This window comes from Osmerus eperlanus, chromosome 7, assembly GCF_963692335.1.
Source record: "Osmerus eperlanus chromosome 7, fOsmEpe2.1, whole genome shotgun sequence".
Lineage (NCBI taxonomy): Eukaryota > Metazoa > Chordata > Actinopteri > Osmeriformes > Osmeridae > Osmerus > Osmerus eperlanus.
In genome coordinates, this window is record NC_085024.1 from 12811741 (window position 1) to 12833191 (window position 21451).

Sequence of the window (21451 nt, forward strand, 5' to 3'; positions counted from 1 at the left end):
CGAGCTCTCCCTCCGCCCCTTCAGCTCTATCACCTGGACCAGAGGAATTCAGGATGAGCAAGGTATCCATCAAAGAAAATAAATTACTATACACACACACACACACACACATTTGGTTGAAATACACACGCACACACAATTTCCTCTTTTCCTCCCTATTCCGTGTCTGGCTGAATTATGGTGGCCCGTTTCCAAAGGCTCCGAGACCCAGCTGAGATGTGGATGTGTTCTCCAGAGGCATGGCCATCTCGTGTCCCTACACCTGCTCTTAGGTAAGTGCTTAGCTGGCTGTCAGTTTGATGAACAAGCCTCTCCTCTGGTGTGGGTGTGTGTCAGGTAGGTAACCCTGGACCATACGTCTCAGTGAATACACACACGCACACACACACACACACACAATCCACCTCTTTATGCTCTCTAGGCTCTGTTTCAAACACACACACACACCTCTTTCCATGTCACACTCGGGTGAAGATGCCCCACTGCACTCGCTACGAGGTCCCAGCACTGGCGAGATGAGGCCGAAGTCGGAGAGCGACACGGGGCTGGTCAGGTCCAGGCTGCAGGGGCGCGAGGACGGAGCAGGGGAGGAGGACGTAGAGGAGGAGGAGGAGGAGGAGCTGGCGAAGGGGCAGGGCGAGAGCAGGTCCTGGGGGGTGCTGGGGGAGGAGGCGGGCGAGGAGGAGGAGCTGGCGAAGGGGCAGGGCGAGAGCAGGTCCTGGGGGGTGCTGGGGGAGGAGGCGGGCGAGGAGGAGGAGCTGGCGAAGGGGCAGGGCGAGAGCAGGTCCTGGGGGGTGCTGGGGGAGGAGCCTAAGCTGCAAGTGGACCGGGTCTCGGAGTCTTCCTCTGACATGGCGCTGCTACACGTCTCATCCTCGAAGGACTCTGAGGTCACTGCAGAGGGAGGGGGACAAAGAGAAAGAGAGACAGAGACAAAATGCATGTTTAATTTAACACACCTTTATTGAGTACAGTACAGACCTTCAAAGAAGGCAGGGAAAGCATGGAGAAGAAAGGTGAAAAGTTTGAAAGGGAGGGAGAGAGAGAGAAAGACACGGTAAGAGAACAGTTACGACTGATTTCTAAGTTTAAATCTGCATTGTTTTTAAAGACCTTGAAACTGTCATTCATGCTTTTATCATCTCACGTTTAGATTACTGTAATTCCCTTTATGATGGTCTCCCCGAGTCCTCACTCTCCCGTCTTCAGATGGTGCAGAATGCTGCTGCCAGAATTTTATCATCATCATCCATCCAGGAAGTTTTACCACATTACCCCAGTCTTGGCCTCTTTGCACTGGCTTCCTATCCAGTACAGAATACATTTTAAAATGTTATTGGTTGTTTTTAAAGCATTTAATGGACAGGCCCCTTCGTAAATCTCGGAACTCTTACAATTACACGCACCCATTAGGTCACTGAGGTCTGCGGTCAAGCTACTTTCGTACACTCCCCGGTCACGCTGTAAACGTACAGGTGATAGAGCCTTTGCAGTTGCTGGTCCTAGGCTGTGGAATCAACTTCCCCTTTCTATCAGGCAGGCTCCTTCATTGTCTGTTTTTAACCCCAACTTAAAACACACTTATATGCACTAGCGTTTCGCACTACCTCTTGAGTTGTGATGTTACTTATTTTACTGTTATTGACTGTTTGCATTTTGTTTCTACTATGTATTTTATGATGTCTTTTTTTTAAATTATTACTATTATTATTTTTTGTGCTTTTGTTCGGCACCTCGGTCAGCCTTGCTGTGTAAGAGTGTGCTTTATAAATAAAATGTACTTACTTACTACTAAGAGAAGGATACAAAGGCAGGGAGATGAAAAGGAGGTTGAGAAGGTGAGGGGAATGAGTGACTGTAAAACAGCGCACGCATTAACCCTGTACACTGACATGAAAAGGGAGTATTTAGACAAACCACTTCAACTCAATCTCTTTTCCTTGTAGATGTCACGAGTGTCACATACCATAGAAAAAGTAAGAAAGAAAAAAAAACTATGAATCATGGCCGTGGTATGTTCATTGACCTTGATGGGAGGTTTTATATAATGGTATTCTAGGTCGTCAAAATGTATTAGTGATTGCATTTCTGCACAAGCACACGCAAACACACTTTATAGCAACTCCTAAAAGCCAAATGAGCAAATACAGCACATTTTGTTGTAGGTCAACTCTCAACAGCAATAAATGTGCCTGCTGTCTAAGCCAATGGGGTCAGCGTTGAATCAGCCAAAGGCTTGACGGACTGTTCCTATGGTAACATAAAATAACCCATAATTCACAAGCACAGGGAAGTGAACTCTGATCTGTGACGCACACATCTACTCGGCCTCAATTCCATCACACTCGTAATACTGACATGTTGGCCTAAAAGATCCAGGGATAAGGTTGTTGTTATCTTACGTTGTCTTAAGACTCTTGGAAGCCACCCTTAAAAGAAAACATAAAAAATGAGTCCCTATGTAGAAACAAAATATATTTGTGTGTCGAGTAGCCCATATATCCTAGGTCCTCCATCGGAGGTATGCATGTGCCTTTAAGTAAATGAAATAATCAGGTTTTCAAGGGATTCTGATGAAGGGTTACAAAAACACAGCATCAACAAGAAGGTCTGTACTGTGTGTTGATGAACGTGTGTGCGTGTGTTATACCACTGGAGATCATGCATCAGACAAACAACAACAATAATTGATTTTAAAGAGACACCCATCAAAGGGTGTCCTACGTCATTGCACTTATTGAGAAGCTAAGCATAGACAACTCTAGAACGCATTCTATTTTGAGATGAATTGACATTTGTTATCGGCACTACATTGGTGGAAATGTAATTTGGCCAATATAAATTAACCAATGCCCAGTCTCAAGTCCATCCCTGGCCCAAACTGTGGGGGGTTTTCTTTGGTAGAGCAAAGGAGATGCTAAATGTGTTGTGGTAAATAACCTAACCTAATAGATCTTTATGAGGGAAAACCAAGGATGTTGAGCTTGACATGTTATGTAGGAGCTCTCCGGAAGGTTCCGGTAGGCGTTTAGCCACTCTCATCCTCTCTTTATACTCACTGGAGATACCATCCGACTCCATCTTGAAGTTAGTGATGTCGTCCCCGGAGACGCTGTCGCCCTCGGCGCCCACGCCGCGGCCTCGCGGCCCCATGGCGGAGCTGCGTCGGCGCTGGTGGATTTCATCGGAGATCATCTCCAGGTTCTTCAGGGCAGTCTTGTATTCACATTTGGCCTGCGACAGCTTGGCCTGCAGGTCATCCACATTCTTCTTCAGGTGCTGGAGGAAGGCAAGGAGAGAGGCGGGACTTGTTAGGGCAGGTACGCATGCGCGCGCACACTAAATCTGGTTCAGACTTGACATTACATGGACATTTGGTCAAAGTCAAAGGCAGCTGACCTGGGTCACAACAGTTAAATTATAAAAAGCCAAAGTGTCTCTTCAGGTAAACAAAAAATGACAATAAAAACTTGCTAAATTGCAACCCATACTTCGTTCACACATACCTCAAGTTGCAGGTAGTACTTTGCCTTCAATTCAAAGTACGGCCTGTGGGAGGGGAGGGAAGGGGGAGGGAGGGAGAATGATTAGAGTGAAAACAAACAACTCTGAGGATCACTGTACTGCAAGACATCACTATGGCAACTGCGTGAGATAGGGAGGAGGGGGGTTTGCATTACAATAGCCAACTGTGAATAACGCACCAATCCAGAGCTCAGGCAAGAAACGGCCAGTCTTGCTAGCTAGCTGCACTTGACATTGCACAAATGACTTCACAGTTGTCTTCTGTGTGACTACTGATGCAATCCTATTCTGTTCTAATGGGCTACCATGTGTTTTCACTCACCACATCTGGGAAACATTTCAATGCTCCTCCCTTCACACACATCTTTAGCGTGTGCACAGGGGCTTACAGAGGGACTTGGGTATACGTTGAATGGCTCATTCAAAGCCATACAGTAGATTGACAAGGACTGAGGTATTTTCAAGAGGACTACTCGAGATTACATGAATCATCGAAAGATTCAAAAGGTCAATGCCAAGAAGTGGAGGACTGCACTACAGTGCATATTATTATCCCCATTCTCATGTTACGTCGTGTTTTGTCCGTCGAGGTCAAAGCATTGTAAGTGAAAACAAATGATAGTCCATGTTCCTGACAAGAGGAACATCATGTGAAGGTATCACTTAAGTAAACTTCCCCTTAAAGCACCTGACTTTATTGACGGGGCGACATAAAATGCGGATATCCCATGGAGCAGGTTGCTCTGGTTTCACTAAAGTCGTCAGAAGCACCACAAGGGATGCGAGATGACAATGTGGTCGAAAACCAGGCAGCGTGGTCCGTTTATACTTTGTGCTCCGTTTGTACGCAGCGACACAGACTGGACACTCACTTGGACTTGCTGATGGTGCGTTTGAGTTTCTTCTCCAGCTGTTTCATGCGGCCCATGGCCGCCGTGTACTTGGCCGCCGTCTCCTTGTGCACCAGCTCACCCCTCGTCTTGGTGTGCTCCGCGTCCATCACCTGCAACGGGCCAATCGGAAACCTCAAGCTCGAGTGCAGCGTTCCTCTATGGAGTCAGCACTTTGCGTGGGTGCATTTGGGTCAACATGGAAACGCAGGTATAACGTAGGCCCCCTCATCTAAGATGCAAATCAGACACAGGATATACGACCCCCCCCCCCCCCCCCCGCCCCCAGGCCCCCCATGCTGCTATGTTGTCCTCACCCTCTGGGTGGCGTGGTTGAGCATCTCCTGCCACGCCGAGTCAAACTGCCTGTTGTCTTCCTCCAACAGCCTCTGCTCTGCCAGGGCGATGGTCTCCTTGGCTGCCCGCAACACCTCCGTGGCTCTCTGGAAGTCCTGGGTGGCCCTCTGGGCCTCCAGCTGAGTCTGGGGAACGGGGAGAGAGACACTGTCAGACATGCCGAGTCTGGGGAAAGGGGAGAGGGACACTGTCAGAAATGCTGTGAGATGGGCTGGGAAGCCAGGTGACGGGGGGGGGGGGGGGGGGGTCAAATTGGACCTGGGCAACAGGTAGGGGGATTAAGTCTGCCAGACGTGGACCACAAGAGGCCAAAACACTGCCAGCGGCCAAGCTTTCTGTCAAAACAAGCGAATAACTAGGCCTTTATCTGGCTATGGGGGTTGACCTCCTGCACCAACTGCCAGCTGTCCAAAGCTAGGTACAGTGCTTACTGCACAGGACAAGAAATTAGCCTTTCTTGTCCTGAATTTTGGGTACTTCTGACAGCAGATGCCACAGATCCGAAAGGTTTCGAAGCACTCTCACACACACTCAAGTTGACAGAAGTATCCAAAATGAAATATACGAAATATATTCCTTGATATATAAAATAGAAAACAGATGTAAAAGTATCTTGAAGTTCCACACAACTGGGTCAAATCTTGAAAGGAAGTTAAAAAAGAAAATTCCTGTATGTGCGAGATGCGAAAAGCAGCGGAGCGCTAATCCTTTACCGTTTCTGCACTTTAAGCTGTCGGTTAGAGAGACTGACAGAAAACGACCCATAGCTAACGCTAATGCGCTAAGCTCCTTTTGCTCCGTGGCAAAAACCGTTGACTCAAAGCTTTGCCCCACAAGCAGTGATTTGAGCTGTGTAACTATGAGTGGGTGTGTGGTTGCCTACCTATTTTATTGGGACATTACTGTTGACATCTTAAAGCAAGGAACACCCTGACTAAGCCACTGAAAACCAAATTGCTTCTTCACAAATAATGTAATCACAACATATTTTGTGATAGTAAAGTTTTGGGAGGTTTTTATATATTTTTTTTAATCTGTGGTTGGAGATCCATGCAAACAAGCATAGTGCCACAAAAACATATTTGGACGTGTCAGAGAGAAAAAAAAAAAATCTTTTTGGAGGGGGTGGGATTATGGAGGTCCTTTTAGGTCTGTGGCATTTGTCTCTGATAGTTAAAAATCTGCCATCCAACGTCGTTTCACCTTCAGACAACATTTCCGTACCATTGTTAATTAGGTCATCTACCACCTTCCAGGTGCCAGCTCTGCACCAACCGAATAGCATCTGCCTTGTGATAACAAACCAAACCCAGCACTGTCTAGAACAACTTTTGATCTTCGCATTACATGTAGTCCCCACATGAATATTCATGTGACAGAGTTCAACTCATGTTGTAGAGATCCATACACATAGCCTATAGTATAAAGTGAATATGAGTCCTAAGCTTGATGCTCCGGGGGAATCAAGGACCTTTTCATCTCTGATTCTCCCCCCCCCCCCCCCCCCCCCCGCAAAAAGCAGGCTGTCACGTTTGTCACGAGATGCACAAACCGACACGTGCCCTTCTCTCTGTCCCCAATCTCAATCCCTCTCCCTCTGTAAGCACATGCATAATCATTCCCTCAGAAACCCCTACATGTTTTATACGGCTTGGAGAAGATGCTGAGCAAACGTGTCTACGTTATCATGGCACGGTCGTTTGTGAAGCCCCTCTGTAAGCAGGCACGTCTAATCTAATCTGCTAGAACTGGTTCTACAATAAAAAAAAAAAGACTATTCGCCTGATCTGGAAAGCGCAGATGGGACAGATACGGTCTCTTGACTAATGACGTCTGCACGAGCATGTACAATACTGCGTTTGGTTCCGCAACTGTATATTCCAAATAGGTTTTGTGGGTTGACTTAAGCATGCATCTAATTGAATTTGGTAGGAATGTTCTGGAGAGTAGATCACCGTTTCATAAAAGGGATATCAGCAGATCTTGGCCATTTCACAGAAACTAGCGCCTCCAAGCCTGGTGACAGCATTAGCAAAGGAATAGAGAGGCTAGATATGAAGAGAGGGTATGGGACTGTCAGCTTGATGGAATTGTGCAGAAAAAGGGGTAAATGATGACAAGGCTATGATAGATTTTGAATTGATGAGGAGGAGTGATTGATTGAGGAGAGGGTATAAATCACAGGATTGACTATCAGAAGCAGCCAGAAATGCCCCTGCATACCAGTTTGATTTGGTCATGTCCATATTCAGTTAGGCTACTACTTCTATGTAAGGAACTCCAACCAGAGTTCACTTGTTCAATGTTAATATACCATGACGGATCACTTCTGCATTTTCTGCTGCTTTCTATATTAAAAGATCATGAGACCGAGCAGAGTTATTTCTCACTTTCAGTAATCACAGAGGAACTTCTCTCATCAGAAGCATCTGAAGCCTATGCAAATGTTATGCAAACAAGCTCACCCCCGCATATACAGAAATATAAGTCAAGTCGAACTTTAAATACGGCAATGGTTTCTCTCTGTGCATAAGAAAATCAGCTCTCGCTCCCAAAGCCCCCTACATTATTCACAGCTCTCGTTCATGCTTTGTAGAGCTCTAAAAGAGAATCCACTAGCACATTTAACTTAACAGGCACATGTTCAGATAACCATTTGCCTACATTTCTTCTTGCCCCTGTGGAAATTGCATTTGAGAAGAGGGGGGCTTCGATATGTAAAGCCTTGTGAAATCTTCACGCCTTCAATGTGACTTCAGTATTAAAAAGAAAACAAGACGTGCACCGACTTCAAACACCAGCATTTCACCATCCGCCAACTTCACAGCATAATCATTAGTCCTAATCATCGTAACGGGAAAAGTATCGGCTTTCAAAAGAGACCCAGACACGTTCTCAGAGTATTAGGTGATTCAAATCCATCCTTCAATTAAACCGGGCAATTAATCTTATTTGAAAGGAAGAGAAGAGCAAGATTGAATCGCAAAGGCCTTTTATGTTGCAGTTCAACGATTTAGCATAAACTTATCTCGATGTCTCCCGTCATGCTTGGTTGGCCTTAACTGAGACTTCTCTGAGTAACATGCAAACAAATTGTGACTGCCCTAGATTTAGCCAGAGACCGGGGTACAACTGATCCTGAAGACGTCGCTCGACCACACATGAATCCAGAAGAGGAGGATCGTTTCTGGCTTTCCGCTCCGATGTAATACAGACTGACCTGGATACAGGTCTAATGTGCAGCCATTAGAAAACGAGGCCACAAATGATAACTCTGCAGTTTAAAGAGTGTTCTTGTCAGACTTGTTCACACACCTTAACTACCTTTTAATTGTATTTATATGTACTGGTTAGGACATCATTCAGCTGGACTTAAACTGGCTGTCAGGTTTGGAACCAAGATGTCCTCCATATCAAATGCACCACTAAACCAATCTAAGAGTTGCCTCAAGTAAATCGTTTCCAGACCATAGCCAGGATTCTTAATACACACATGCCTGGTCTTGAATCCACCTTCCTTACACGTGTGAGCACTGCTGACGCCAACAGTCTAGACATGGTCTAACCTTTGACCAACCAACTCCTAATTTATGCATCATCAGTTCAACTAGTGCAGCACCTGTATGATATACTTCTATGATCTGGCAAGCGGGGTGGGTCCCGGAGAGTATCCTGCCACACGGGAGGATACCATAATGGAGTGATCCATGGCTCCATGTCTTAGTCCAGCTCAACATGATGGCGAACACCATTTGTTTACCGCGAATCCACACAACTTCATACTCGACACTGCATGTGCTTGGGTACTGAGCAAAACACCTGCCACATTTAAATCTCAATACAGTACCCAGTTCTTGAGAACGTGCATGTGCACGTGCGCACACACACACACACACACACAGTTAAGATACATATAATTTTAAAAAGCAACTCCTACACTGCCTTGTAGTCTGCTGAAGGACGCTTCCAATTCCAAGTGGGGACACTCGACCTAGGATTTACGTCAGTGCTCGAGTCCACATCGAATACTACAGTCTGAAGCACCACTTGCCATCAACATCCATGGGTTACCCATCCCTCCATCCTCAGGGATTTAATGACCATGCTTGCAATGCTGCAGTGAATTCTGGGCAGTGGAAGGGGGAGGGTTGATAAGTAGCTTTTTGTTTCTGACTGAGTTGAAGGACAATTCTTACTCCATGGATGACCACACACACACACACACACACACACTTTACTGAAGGACAGAACAATAGGCGTGCATCCACAATAGAAGCAATGTCATTCTAGTGCTGACGGCCCTTCCAGCTGCGCCTGTTGTGTGTTACCAGAGGGAGTTACGTAACCATGGACTGACCAGTGTGAGCATGGACAAGGACACGGTAGTCTGGACATCTAAAAAAGGTACATGCGCAATGCACCTACACCACAAGGGACAAGAGCAAAGATACAGCAGATGGCCACTACCTCATTTCCATCCATCCATCCATCCCCGCCTTAGACCAGGGCCTCATGGCCCTTTTCTCTTTGCAATCCCTGCCAAGACCTCCACAGGGGAGAGATGGAGAGAGACACTGAAAAAGGAGGATGGAGAGGCAGACAGACTGTGATCATGGAGGTCACAGATGGTCTCTTGACCTTGGTAACGTTTCCTCAGAATTGACTAGGCACACACCAGTTTTTCTGCTATAAACAAGACTAGCTTGGTGGCAAAGGAGATCGTCTGATACACAGGGGACATTTGCTCCAATGAATCCACAGCAGGAGAGCGCCAAAGGTCTTCTCACAGCGAAAGTCAGGCCATTGAAATTTAGAACGATTACAATAGTTTGGGACGAGGAAAACCCAAAACACAACAGCGTATTGATTTGGCGCTCCGCGAGAATGCGGTTGTGCCCCCAATTTCAGGCTTTGATTGTTCTGCAGTGTAACAAGTCACAGGGTCCGCCTGAGGAATGATGCAGAGAAACAGGATCTCCATCTTGGCTCCAAGCGCCTGTTGACTCGGAGCCAGAGACCTGTCCAATACATCACTCCCTCGCCATCCCTCCCTCGCATCCCCGCCAAATCTAGAGGATCATCCTCTCAAATGCGTGAATGATTTTCTCAACTGCTCAGTTTGAACTCAAAGTCTACCCACCCCCCTCGAAATCCACTAAGCCCCACATCTGTTCGGTTTCATGGTGTCATCATGGCCTAGGCGGAGTGAATCTCTTGGAAGGATGGACAGACCGTTGTCTCCTTTTGCTGTGAGAGAGCAAACATCCTCATCTCTTTCCCGTCTCTCTCGCAGTCTCTTCAGCCGCCAGGTCTTCCCCTCCACCCATTCCCCGTCTCTCTCCTCCCCCTCTCTCTCTCTCCTCCCTCTCTCTCTCCAGACACAATGCAGTTAGATGAGACTGAGGGGCCGGGGTGGCCTTGACAGTGAGCTCAGTAGCTTGTTCAGTGATTACCGGCGGTAACAGCCCGTGATAGAGGGGGATGGGGGGGAGGTGCAGATGGCCCAACCTGAAAAACCTTCCCTTTTACAGGGACGCCATGACACATTAGTTCTGCCTCCCTCTCCTAACCTCAATACACACACACAGACTTGTCATACCTTATTCCGGATATATATATTTTTTTTATGTGACAAAACCTAGTGGCAAACCAGTATCAAAATATTGTTTTCCTACTTGGCTCTGGTGCCAAAACAGAGCAAGAGTTACAAACAGCTACACATCCTCCATGACACATTCACATCAAAGGATTTTGCATTTGATGTGAAAAGTGATCCAATTGGGCTTCTTCATCAAACACATGCCATACAGAAAACGCCTTGTATCATGAAGTCTGAAGAGAGGGTCCTTGAACCCAGAGAGCACACCGGGAAAAAAAAAACACCCTCCCTAGAAAACGGAGTGGCCTACTTCTCTTCAACCCACATTCTGCACGGCTGAGGTGAAAATGGAATGAGCACATGCATATCTCATAAGTCAAGAATGAAAAAAGGGGAAAACAACTTTTGAAAGTGTAACACTAGCCACGACCAAGCAGATGTAGAACCTCAAGAGTCGGCATGTGAAGCCTCAAAATGTGGTGCACTCAAGCCACAAGAAACGTTTAGGCCCCACCATTTTTTTTTAAAGATCCCTGATTTGTAGCATTTTCATGCTTTGTTAGATAGAGACAGTTCACGGTAGACAGGAAGGCAGGGAGTCAGAGAGAGGAAAACATGCAGCATAGGGCCCGAGTCAGATTTGAACCCAGGCAGCTGCGGTAAGGCCTTAGCCCATGTGGTCCACACGCTACCCGGTGAGTCACCGGGGGGCCTCGCAAATGAACCACTTCTAATGTCACATGATCCTTGATCAATGAGAATCCAGTGACCAAACCGCTGGGTTACGCAACACAGCTCAGCTGAATGGCCACCAGCTCATGTCAAGGCTAGTCATTTCTCCACCTCAGCCCACTCCCTGCGTTAGCTTATCTTACGCCTCCTATGGCAAATAACATGCAGTTGCTTGTCCACTTTAAAACAACAAAGACAGAGGAAGAAAGAGAGCGGGAGCGAGGGAGATGGTAGGGAGGGGGTTCTCTCTTAAAACAGGGTAAACAGCGATTCAGGGTCGATGTTGTGGGCATGCACAATCACTAACAAAGAACACAAGAACAGAGAAAGGTAGAATTGTGGAATGATTAAAAAAAAAGAAGAAAAGACAAGAAGCCAGCGAGTCGATGTGTTTGTGCTGCGTAATGGATGTGAGGCTGCTGTTTGGTGAAGGGCTCCAGTCAACCAAAAAGCTGATGAACTCATCCACCGCGATGAGACATGTCTGGCATTTAATGCCCCACTGCGTCCAAAGCACCGATCAGTTTCACCTCCGACAGCTTTGTAATCTAACGGTACCAACCGCACCGTCTAATCGATAATGACTGTGGTGTGTGTGTGTGTGTGTGTGTGTGCATGCGCATCACATCTACTAGCCTCTTCCCTGGAGGTTTCCATCCAGACTTAGTCTCCCTTGAACAAATGATTCCTGCTCTGTGGAATCTTCTTGATTACATTTGAAATGGTTCAATCAAAATAAACTTTTGTTTATGTCATTTTAAGAAACAGGAGATGACTTACAGACGGAAAATTGATTATAGAAATTTGGAATGCTTTCTGTAGACCGCCAATTCCATCCTTTGGGAAAAACACATCCAAATTAAGAATTATGTTCTTTGACAAGAACATATTTCTATGTTTGAGGACGTCTGCAGGATGCTTATCCCTTTCGTCTCTCCACTGCAGCAGCTGCAACGACACATTACACTATTTGTCCTAAATATTCTCGACTGAAACACGTTTCCACAGCTATAATATTTCCTGATTCAGCATGTTCTCCTGAGCACTCTGCCATTGAGGACAAGCGTGCGAGATTGACCGTCCATGTTGGAGACGTCTGAAAGACAGATGGAGGGCGGCGGCGGCAGACGGCAGAGAAGAACAGTCTGATGGGGGAGGGGGAACACCACTGCAGTATGATGCAGAGATACAGACTTTTAGGTTAAAGAAAACAGATGACAGGAACACAACGTCTAGTCTAGTTCATTAATACATCCTTTTCAGTTCTGTAAACTAAACTTAAGTCCTATCTTTATATTCTACCATTTGTTTCTGCAAAAGTATTGACTGAGACAGGGAGTCCTTGATGAGCTCCCTTCCAGTCTGGTCTCTGTACGAGAGCAAGACGGACCAGTGGAAGTTACACATTTACATTACATTTACATTGTCATTTAGCAGACGCTCTTATCCAGAGCGACTTATAGTACAGGGACATTCTCCCCGAGGCAAGTAGGGTGAAGTGCCTTGCCCAAGGACACAACGTCATTTGGCACAGCCGGGAATCGAACCAGCAACCTTTGGATTACTAGCCCAATTCCCTAACAGCTCAGCCACCTGACTCCCATTTTTCCCACATTTCAATTCTTAATCTGTGGAGTGTGACTTAACTCTTAACTCTCACGGAGCCACAAGGGATGGACAGAGCCAACAGGTTAACCTTCCAGCCAGACAGAAGAACCTGAAGAAGCCTGAATAGGGCCTGACATAGGTTCCTCCAAGCTTTTCTCTGAAGAACTGTAACCAAGTATTCATATACAGCTCTGGATAACCATGAGACCCACTGCACTTTTTTCTTTCATTTAAAAAAAAGTTGAGAAGGACAATTTTGAGTGAGGAACATACGGTTAATATTTGCAGTGGCCACTTAAATTTTAACCTTCTGTTCCTCACTCAAAATTGTCCTTCTCAACTTTTTTAAAAAGGTGCAGTGGTCTCAATGTTTTACAGAGCTGTATGTCATTGGTATTATATAACTGAGTAGAAACTAAACTGAAAGATTTTGTAAACATACATGAACATTCAGAAGACACAAAGTCAAAAGTTAAATGTTAAAGAAATTGCAGTGCAGAAGTTTTGTCAGTTCTGTCAATGAATATAAAAACGTCTGCCAACACAATGCCCTGATGCACAGCCACAGGATGGAGAGGGAAACAAACTGCACGTCAGGATTGTCAGCCTTTTAAATCCTGTTCACGTCGCGCTCAGTTCCCCCACAAGCCTTTACAGCTGCATGGGCACTTATCTAGACGAGCAGGTGGAAACAGCACAGACTCCTACAATAGCTCCGACTCTGCTTTATAGGGAAGTGACATCGCATCTCCCTCAAGCTGTCTAAAATGGGCTACAGCTGATTGATGCCCTCGTTTGGGGCTGTAATTCATTATTGGGTTTCAATTCCTGCAATTGGGTAAATGAGAGAAAGGCTATTCTCTAATCAAGGTAGATTTACCAGGCATGGTGACATAGCTGAGGGAATCGACAATGATTTAGGTTATTCTACCACAGTTGATGATGCTAGATGAGAGATTATTGAGATGATTGATACCGTGGATTAAGCGCATCAGTCCCACAGTGGACTACAGGCTGAGGTACTAACAACTGAGGAATCGTTTCTCATGAGACCGACCTGGAGTCAACACCTCTCCAGCACCACCTTAACTAATGCCTCCTCGCTGTCCCCTCCCCTCACCCGCTCTACACCAACAGTGCCTCACCTGTCTGGCCACTTTCCTGGCCTCCCAGTAGGGTTTGGATTCCTCCACCACCTTGCCGATCTTCTTGACAAGTTCATCCAGCTTCACTGTCGCTTCCACCAGCACCGAGCGGAACTTCTGTCTTGCATCCTTAAGATAATAATAAATAAAAAAAAACGTTGTTACTATGTTACAATGCCAGTTGTATTCAATGTATCATGTTGATACAACTGTTTGGTCAGATTCAACAAACAGGATGTTATAACAGTTGTTGACCCAGAATCAAATTCTAATTGAATCAAAACAGATCTCCTTTTCAGACGTCATTTTTGTGAGGATGGAACGCCCCTTGTAAACGACCACAGGAAACTCAAAAATAACTCAAAAGTTAAATCCTTTTAAGTTCCTATGAAAAAGACAGTGTCCTGAGATTACATTAACCTTTGATCAAGTTAACAGGAGTCGTTACAACCAGACAGCCTTCAAACAGGCAAACTGGCCAATTAACAGGGCACTCTAAAGGTCAACTGTTCGCCGAAGGGAAGAATCAACAGACCTTTAGCGAGACACACAACAAGCTACTGTTTTCATTCTTCCATCAAAGTGGTAGTGTATAGAAACCATTGGCTAAATGTTCTCAGAAAACTAAAAACATATCCAGCCATATAACATAATAAAAATGAAATTAGCATTATTATAAGAATAATCTACTCAAAACATTCCACAATATTATAACAGAATATTTTTTTCTCAATTCCAGCCAGCACTGTACAGTCATCATGACGTCCAATGTAAAGAAAAAATTAAAAACCTTTTGGAAAACACAAACTCGGAAAAGCAGACATAACCAGATTCAGTTGAGGATGTCTTGAATATTTTAATGCTCCATCAATTCTTTATGCGAGACAATTCTGAATGAGACCATGGCGACAAGTTTGATGACAAGGGTTCCTGTCGTGGAAGGACACATTTTACAGCTGGCAGGGGACATTTATTGTCCTGTAACTCACTGGCATGTAAGGAAATCAATAATCCTGCCTGAAAGTAACCAATGTGCTGTATGCACCTTCTACAAGGGACATCGTCAACTACTATTCTAGACATTGAAATCTTTATATTTAATGAATTTCTGGTCTAGACTGAAAGGCCCCTGCTAATATACACCCTACATTATTGTGTTTTGGGGTTCTGAAACAAACTTTTTTAATCTGGAAAAATTTCAAGAATATGTTCCTTCTGGCACCTCAAGTGCTGTTTTATCTAAACATTAGTGCTTAACGCTGAACTGGTCCTCTGTATTTGATTTCTGTACTACCGCAACTGTCGGCACGGAATTCTAAGAACAGATGTGGTCAGTAGATATCTGCTTGCACAGCGTGACAAACGACCTCTCCATGAACTCTCTGTGCCTCCCCAGTGTCTAGAGAGTCCACTGTGAAGAAGACAAGCACCATCCTATTTTGTATTTCAAACTCAGGATGAGAGGTGAATGTAGCAACAAAGGATAACTGTGCACATCTATGGCAGCTGTGCGAATCTTCTGGATTGTCCACATAAAAAGGTCATTCGCAGCTGGCGACTGTATTTCGTTGTGATAGGATCACGTCCGTCTATGCCATTCAAAGAAACGCGTTCAAACTGCTGCTCGCCTATTTTTCCCCTCTGTCACGATGGACCCCCTGCCTCCGTTTCTGCCTCAGTTCATCCTCATCAGATTTAAAATCACTAATCTATAATAATCCCTCACGATGCTAACCCACATCGCCTTCCTTTCCTCCTCAATGTCACTCTCTCTGGCCTCTTTGCACATCTCCTGTTCCCCAGTTCCATCCCTCTCTATCTATTCACTCTGTTCCCTCGCTCTCTCCCCAATTTGACCTGCCCTCTTCCCTGTGTCTTTTCCTCTTGTCTCCTCTCTCCGTCATCCGTCCCTCACACCTCAGGGTCCAGTGCTGCTACAATGACTCACCTTCCCTTATCAGCAAGTTAGCCTCGGAACACCAAGTCACCTCACTGACAACAGTATGCAGCAAGCCATAGTGTTGGTGTGCTAAGATATACTAAATGCTTTCACTCAAGTTATACCTCAAGTACCTGACCTCAGGAAATGCGTACTAGTGTTTTACAGGTACCCAAAGATCGTGGTTACCCAAGTACATGGTTACACAACTTGAACTTCCTGTGAACTTCATGTGAACCTCATCCTAATACTGGGGTCAACATTTCCTAGTTAAAAGCATTGGGAGATAGTACTAACCATTGAGCAAGCGAGAGAGAGAGATCGAGAGCGAGAGATCGAGAGAGAGAAAAGAGAAAGTCTAGCCTGAAGAAAATAATCTAGTAAAATATACTGAACGACTAGCTTGCAATACAAAAAAAAGGCTTGCCGTCAAGTTGACGCTCATGGATGTCAGTGTCTGTCAAATGTGATCTCAGGTGTGAGATCACATTCGAGGGGAGATGTGGGTCTACAGGTTTATAGGGTGAGGGGTCAAGCAATGACAACCAAACTTTGTGCGTATGTGTGCGTGTTTGTTTGTGTGTGCATGCACATGCATGGGAAACAGTCCTACCTCCAGTTCTGTCTCACATCTGTTGATGTCATCTGTGGACTGATTGAGCTTCTCCAGTTCCCCCTGTGAACCAAGACATGAAGAGGCTGAGTAAGAGAGAGGGAGTCGGTGCCAGGAGAAAGGAACGCTATACAGTATCTACAGAGAAGGAAGTCAGACATCTGGAATGTGTTCAACTTGACAGAAATTCTAGACGGGCCTTTTTGGGGGGAGCAGAGCAACGGTTTAGGCAATCACTATACCTGTTTTAAAACGCATTGACCGTCTTCTTCAGAAAATAAATAAATCTGTATAGAGTTAAGTACATCATGTGATATTCTGCCAACAAGTCAATGGTGTTGCATGGCAAGGGGAATCTTAAACAGTCCATTCAAGCAAGTATAGCCGGCCTATGTGCATTTTTCGAATTGCAATTGATGCTTTAATTCAAAGCAGATTTGTAGATCAAAATAATATCATGAAATCAAATAATGACTTGTATAAAACCAAACTGTCAGTTACCGAAATATATAGCTTATCAGGGAACAGACACATGGGCTTACATAGACTAAGTAAACTGGAAGGCATCTAAATTGTAGGGCTATGTGAGCGTACCTGCTCAGCTGTTTTAGCCTACAAGAGACTGATCAGTTGAGCGTCGTTTCAATTTGAACCAAACCGAAACATCATATCCTTACCTGAATTCTGGGGTCAACTTCTTCCTCTTCATATTCTATCTCTTCATCAGATCGGGGTTCCTTATCTGAAATATCCATCGTGAACAGTTGCAGAGCGAGCGCTGTCAAAATGAGAACAAAGCAGACCTCAGACGCGCTGTAATTGGAACACGAGTGCTACTATGAACGCACGCTCCGTGGGACAAATTTAAAAAACGTGGATAATCAATCAAACGTTAACGATTCTAAACTGACATGCCTCATTTAGTAAATAAAAAATGTGGCTTCTAGTTTGGTTTTGATAGATATCCATGTGGCGTTCACTTCTCCTCTTACTCCTCCAATGCCGATTGCTGAACTGTGGCGATTAAATGACTTCAGCATTGTGTCAAATCAGTAACGCCTCCTTCTTCTACCCAGCCCACTGCAAACGGAGCAAAAGCAACTTATTTATACATTTCACGAAACAATAACGTCAGTTCGATAGAGCCAATCAATTGCAATTACGTAAAGAACAATTCATAGAACAAGATGACAAATCTAGTGTCATTTTTACTAGGTGTTATCATGCAAGCCCATCGACCTTGAGTGATTCATCTTGCAATATTGACCTCATTACCAATTGATAACCTATTTGTCATCCCACAAAGACGTTCCTAGTTAACACACATTCCTGTTCTTCCAGATTAATCAAGCCTACTATGTGGATCACTGAATGGGTCCTTCTCCATATACTTGGTTACTACTCAGCAAGATAATTTTTTACGTGAAATTTGTCTAAATATAACCAATTCCATTTACAAAATATAGAAAGATGTTAAAGTAAGTATTCTCATTAATACTGACATGGGATGCAGTGTACTTTCACCTTGTTTCATGGTCCTTGAGACGTTGTCGGCCAATGTCAAGAGCCCAGTTTGTTCTTAGCCCTCGCAGATAAAGAGATCTCCTCCAGAGATGAGGTGTGCGTAAGGGTTAGGAAAGTGCCATGCAGGCAGGGAGCACAAATAGCTTTCTCTGGCCTTGTTCTGATAGGATGGAGAGATATGGATGGGATGGGTTGAGACACACAAATGCAGAAACACATTCACACAAGTCACCGTAATACAAAAACACTTGCAACTGAATTGGGATCTGGCTTGGTGAACCATGGCCTGGATATTAGTTGTTACCTGGTCTGTGATGGAAAATTTGGATTCAGCATACATTGCAGGGCTCACATGATACAGTTCCTACACACACACACACACCTAAACACACACGCACAGCGATTTGATCCATGTTTTCATTCCATGTGCCCACCAGAGAGAATATAAAAGAGGCAGTGGGGGGCAGAGCCACAGAGGGGGATTGTTTGACAAATTGCATAACGTATCCAGACAGAGTGTCTGCGTTCCTCAAGGACACAGGACGCCTCGTTACAGGGGCTCACGCACACTGCTGACAGGACACAACAGACGGAAGAAGCACATCAGCAAGTCAGGAAAAGCTCTGTGACTTTACGACAACGACAATGCACATCCAACCCTGTTCCCCGACAAAGCTGGCTGTACTGTTATGAAAATGAACTTGATTGTAGGCCCATGCTAGGCCTATAACCCTGTCAGACCCCATATCATTGCTATGGAGGGATTCAGTATACATTCTATGAGTTGAGAAGTCAAACTTGGGGTGCCTTGGTGGGTCACCGGACTAATGCACGCACCATGTAGGCTGAGGCCTTGCGGCGACCTGGGTTTGACTCCCAGTCCCTTTACTGCGTCATCCTCTCTCCCTCACTCTCTCTCTCTCTCTCTCACTCCCCACATTTCCTGTCCTCTCCAAAAACACACTGTCTCTGTCATCAATAATAAAGGCAGGAATGTCACCCAAAAAATGTATCTTTAAAAAAAAGAGTTAATATTCATCTCGTCTCGAGAGTTAGGGATTTGAGGATAGCTTAGACTGTTTTATGTCTACTTCATGATTTGAGAAATGGGGCTGCAATATCTTTAAGTAACTTTTTTGAGATCTGAGCACTTCCGATCAAAAGGGCTGGATTTCCCTGGATCTGTGGATCTGTTCTGTTGGCCTCCAAAGATTCATTCTTAAGACTTACTGACAGCCTATAGATTTCCATAAATGCAATACCACTGATACTCCAGTCCAAATACAGAGGAACTCTCTTTGCATACTGTCAGCATGTTCAGTCTGACACTGGGACTGGGGGTGATTTGTCTGAATAACAGGATATGTCTGACCTCTCCTCATGATATGAATATGAGATTTATAGCCGCACACACCCTTCCACCCAGCAACCAAATGGTGCTGACCTCAGCCTGTGTTTGTGTGTGTGTGAGAGGAATACAATATGACATATTCGTTTTGAAAAAGGAAGGCTTTTCCTAGGAAATGACACAGTTCAAGGAAGATGAATGACATGGTTCCCTTCGTTAGGGTGGAGTCTTACAGTAGGCAGTGAATGGACATGTTTTGTCAAGTGGGTATTGTGTTATGTTAAAAAACAATACAGTATAGTAGATAATGCATATCTGGAAAGGTCTGCACTGTGCGCGATAGAGACAGAGTCAGAAAGAGAGAGAGAGAGAGTGTGTGTGAAAGAGAAAGAGAAAGAGCAAAGAAAAGAAGGTTGAAGGAGGAAGGTGAGTGAGTTCTTTTCACTCCAAGCAAATCTTCTCATCAGTATTCTGTTACATAACAATATCACACCAATGAGGGTTTCCCACCACAGAGCACTCAAACTGCCAACTGCACCTTCACGTCTAAAAAGAGTCTGTATTGGAAGCAAGCTGGTCAAAACAGCTTGAAGATTTTGAGAGAGAAGTGCCAAGTGTGATTTTGGTCGAACAACATTAGTTGAATAACACTCAGCCAATGTTAGATAACACTGAGTAAATGTTGTGTGACATTGAGCTGAGGAAACAGTGCTAGGCGCACTGCCACCAGCAAAATGATTTATCCAGGGTCTTGAGGAAGACCCCTGTTACTGTCCAGTTCAGTGACAGAGGTGGACAGTCCAAAATATAGAGAGAGTGTGTGTGTGTGTGTGCGTGTGTGCGCGTGTGTGTGTGTGTGTGTGTGTGTGTGCGTGCGTGCGTGTGTGTGTGTGTGTGTGTAGTGGAAGGAGCAGGGCGTGTGCATCCCTGCATCCCGGACATTATCACTCTGATAGCTAAACGATTAGCACTGAATGATGAAGGCCTTGAGTGGAAGGCCACAACAATCGTTTTGATTGGTCCGTTTTTGTTCCTCTAGCCATGGGCAGGATGATGAAGCAGAACAAGTTGTTTGTGTTAAGGACAATCAGTCTGTCCGTGACTAATTGTTTTGGAGGTCCTCTCCAAAGTGGAAGTGCCTTTCTCAGTCCAATGTACTGTACATCTGATACTGGCAGAGACATGTAACACCAACACCGCTGAAACTGGACAATCTCAAATACTTGTGTGTTAAACAACAGGAAGTGAAGCTTGCAATAGGCTGCCAAAAAGTATTTCCATGTAAATGCCTTTTGAAGCAGGTGCTGTTCGTATGTACGTTTTGAGCTAAATGTATTTTTGTCACACTGTTTCCAATTGGTTCTGTTTTTTAGAACTTACGAAATAGTCTTGAAAAGGCAACAAAAACCCCCAGAGTGGCTGGCCTAAAAGGCGCTCATGGTATTTAACTGAATGTCAACCCCATGTTGGACCGCAGTGATGTGATCAGCAGCTGAACCTCACGCTCCAGGAGGGTAAAGACACGTGTCACTTCGGATGTCCCAAAGGTGGCGTGAGACCAAACCACACAGGCCTTCCCTCTAAAGGGCAAACGTGAGGACTCTCTCTCACACGGCCACACGTGTGACACAACGCCATAAAAGGAGCGCCACACCAAAACCCCATTCGCAGACATCTGACAAACCACAGCAGGCTTTGGAAGGACACACTGCTAGGGAGTGTCTCTAAAAGGTCACATGTGGGTACAAGGTTGCAGGTGGGTAGCTAGTATCTATGAAGATGCCAAATTCTGCTAATGTAAGGTTATGAAGTGTGGTTGTGCTTTTACAGAATGACATAGAATACATCCATACATGTAATTATCTGAATTATCTTTTGAAACCATTTAACCCTTGTGTTATCTTCGGGTCATTCTGACCCATCAGTCATTGTGACCCACCGTCGTATTGCGACAAATTTACCTCATACAAAAACAAAGTGAAGCATTTTCTTTTAACTGTCGGGCTGTCTCAGACCCCCCACATTGGAATGGTTAAAAGAAAATTATTTTTATTTGTTTTTGTATTGGGTAAAATTGGGTAAACACAACGATGGTTCGTTATGAACCTTTGGGTCATGTGACCCGAAGGCAGCACGAGGGTTAACTTCCTAATTATCCATGAAAAACCCCT

At 44.9% G+C, this 21451-nt stretch overlaps 1 protein-coding gene across 1 annotated transcript; it reads right to left on the reverse strand.

Moving 5' to 3' along the window:
- Position 1: 1 nt before the first annotated feature.
- On the reverse strand, positions 2-17476 carry sh3bp5b (SH3-domain binding protein 5b (BTK-associated); the record flags this gene model as incomplete). Its single annotated transcript, XM_062466186.1, has 9 exons — positions 17086-17476; positions 16409-16471; positions 13857-13985; positions 4733-4897; positions 4398-4528; positions 3507-3549; positions 3060-3279; positions 448-894; positions 2-33 (listed from the first exon to the last, which is right to left on the reverse strand). Coding segments are annotated over exons 1-9 (1308 nt in total), but the record flags the coding sequence as incomplete, so codon positions are not given.
- Between the last annotated feature and the right edge of the window lie 3975 nt (positions 17477-21451).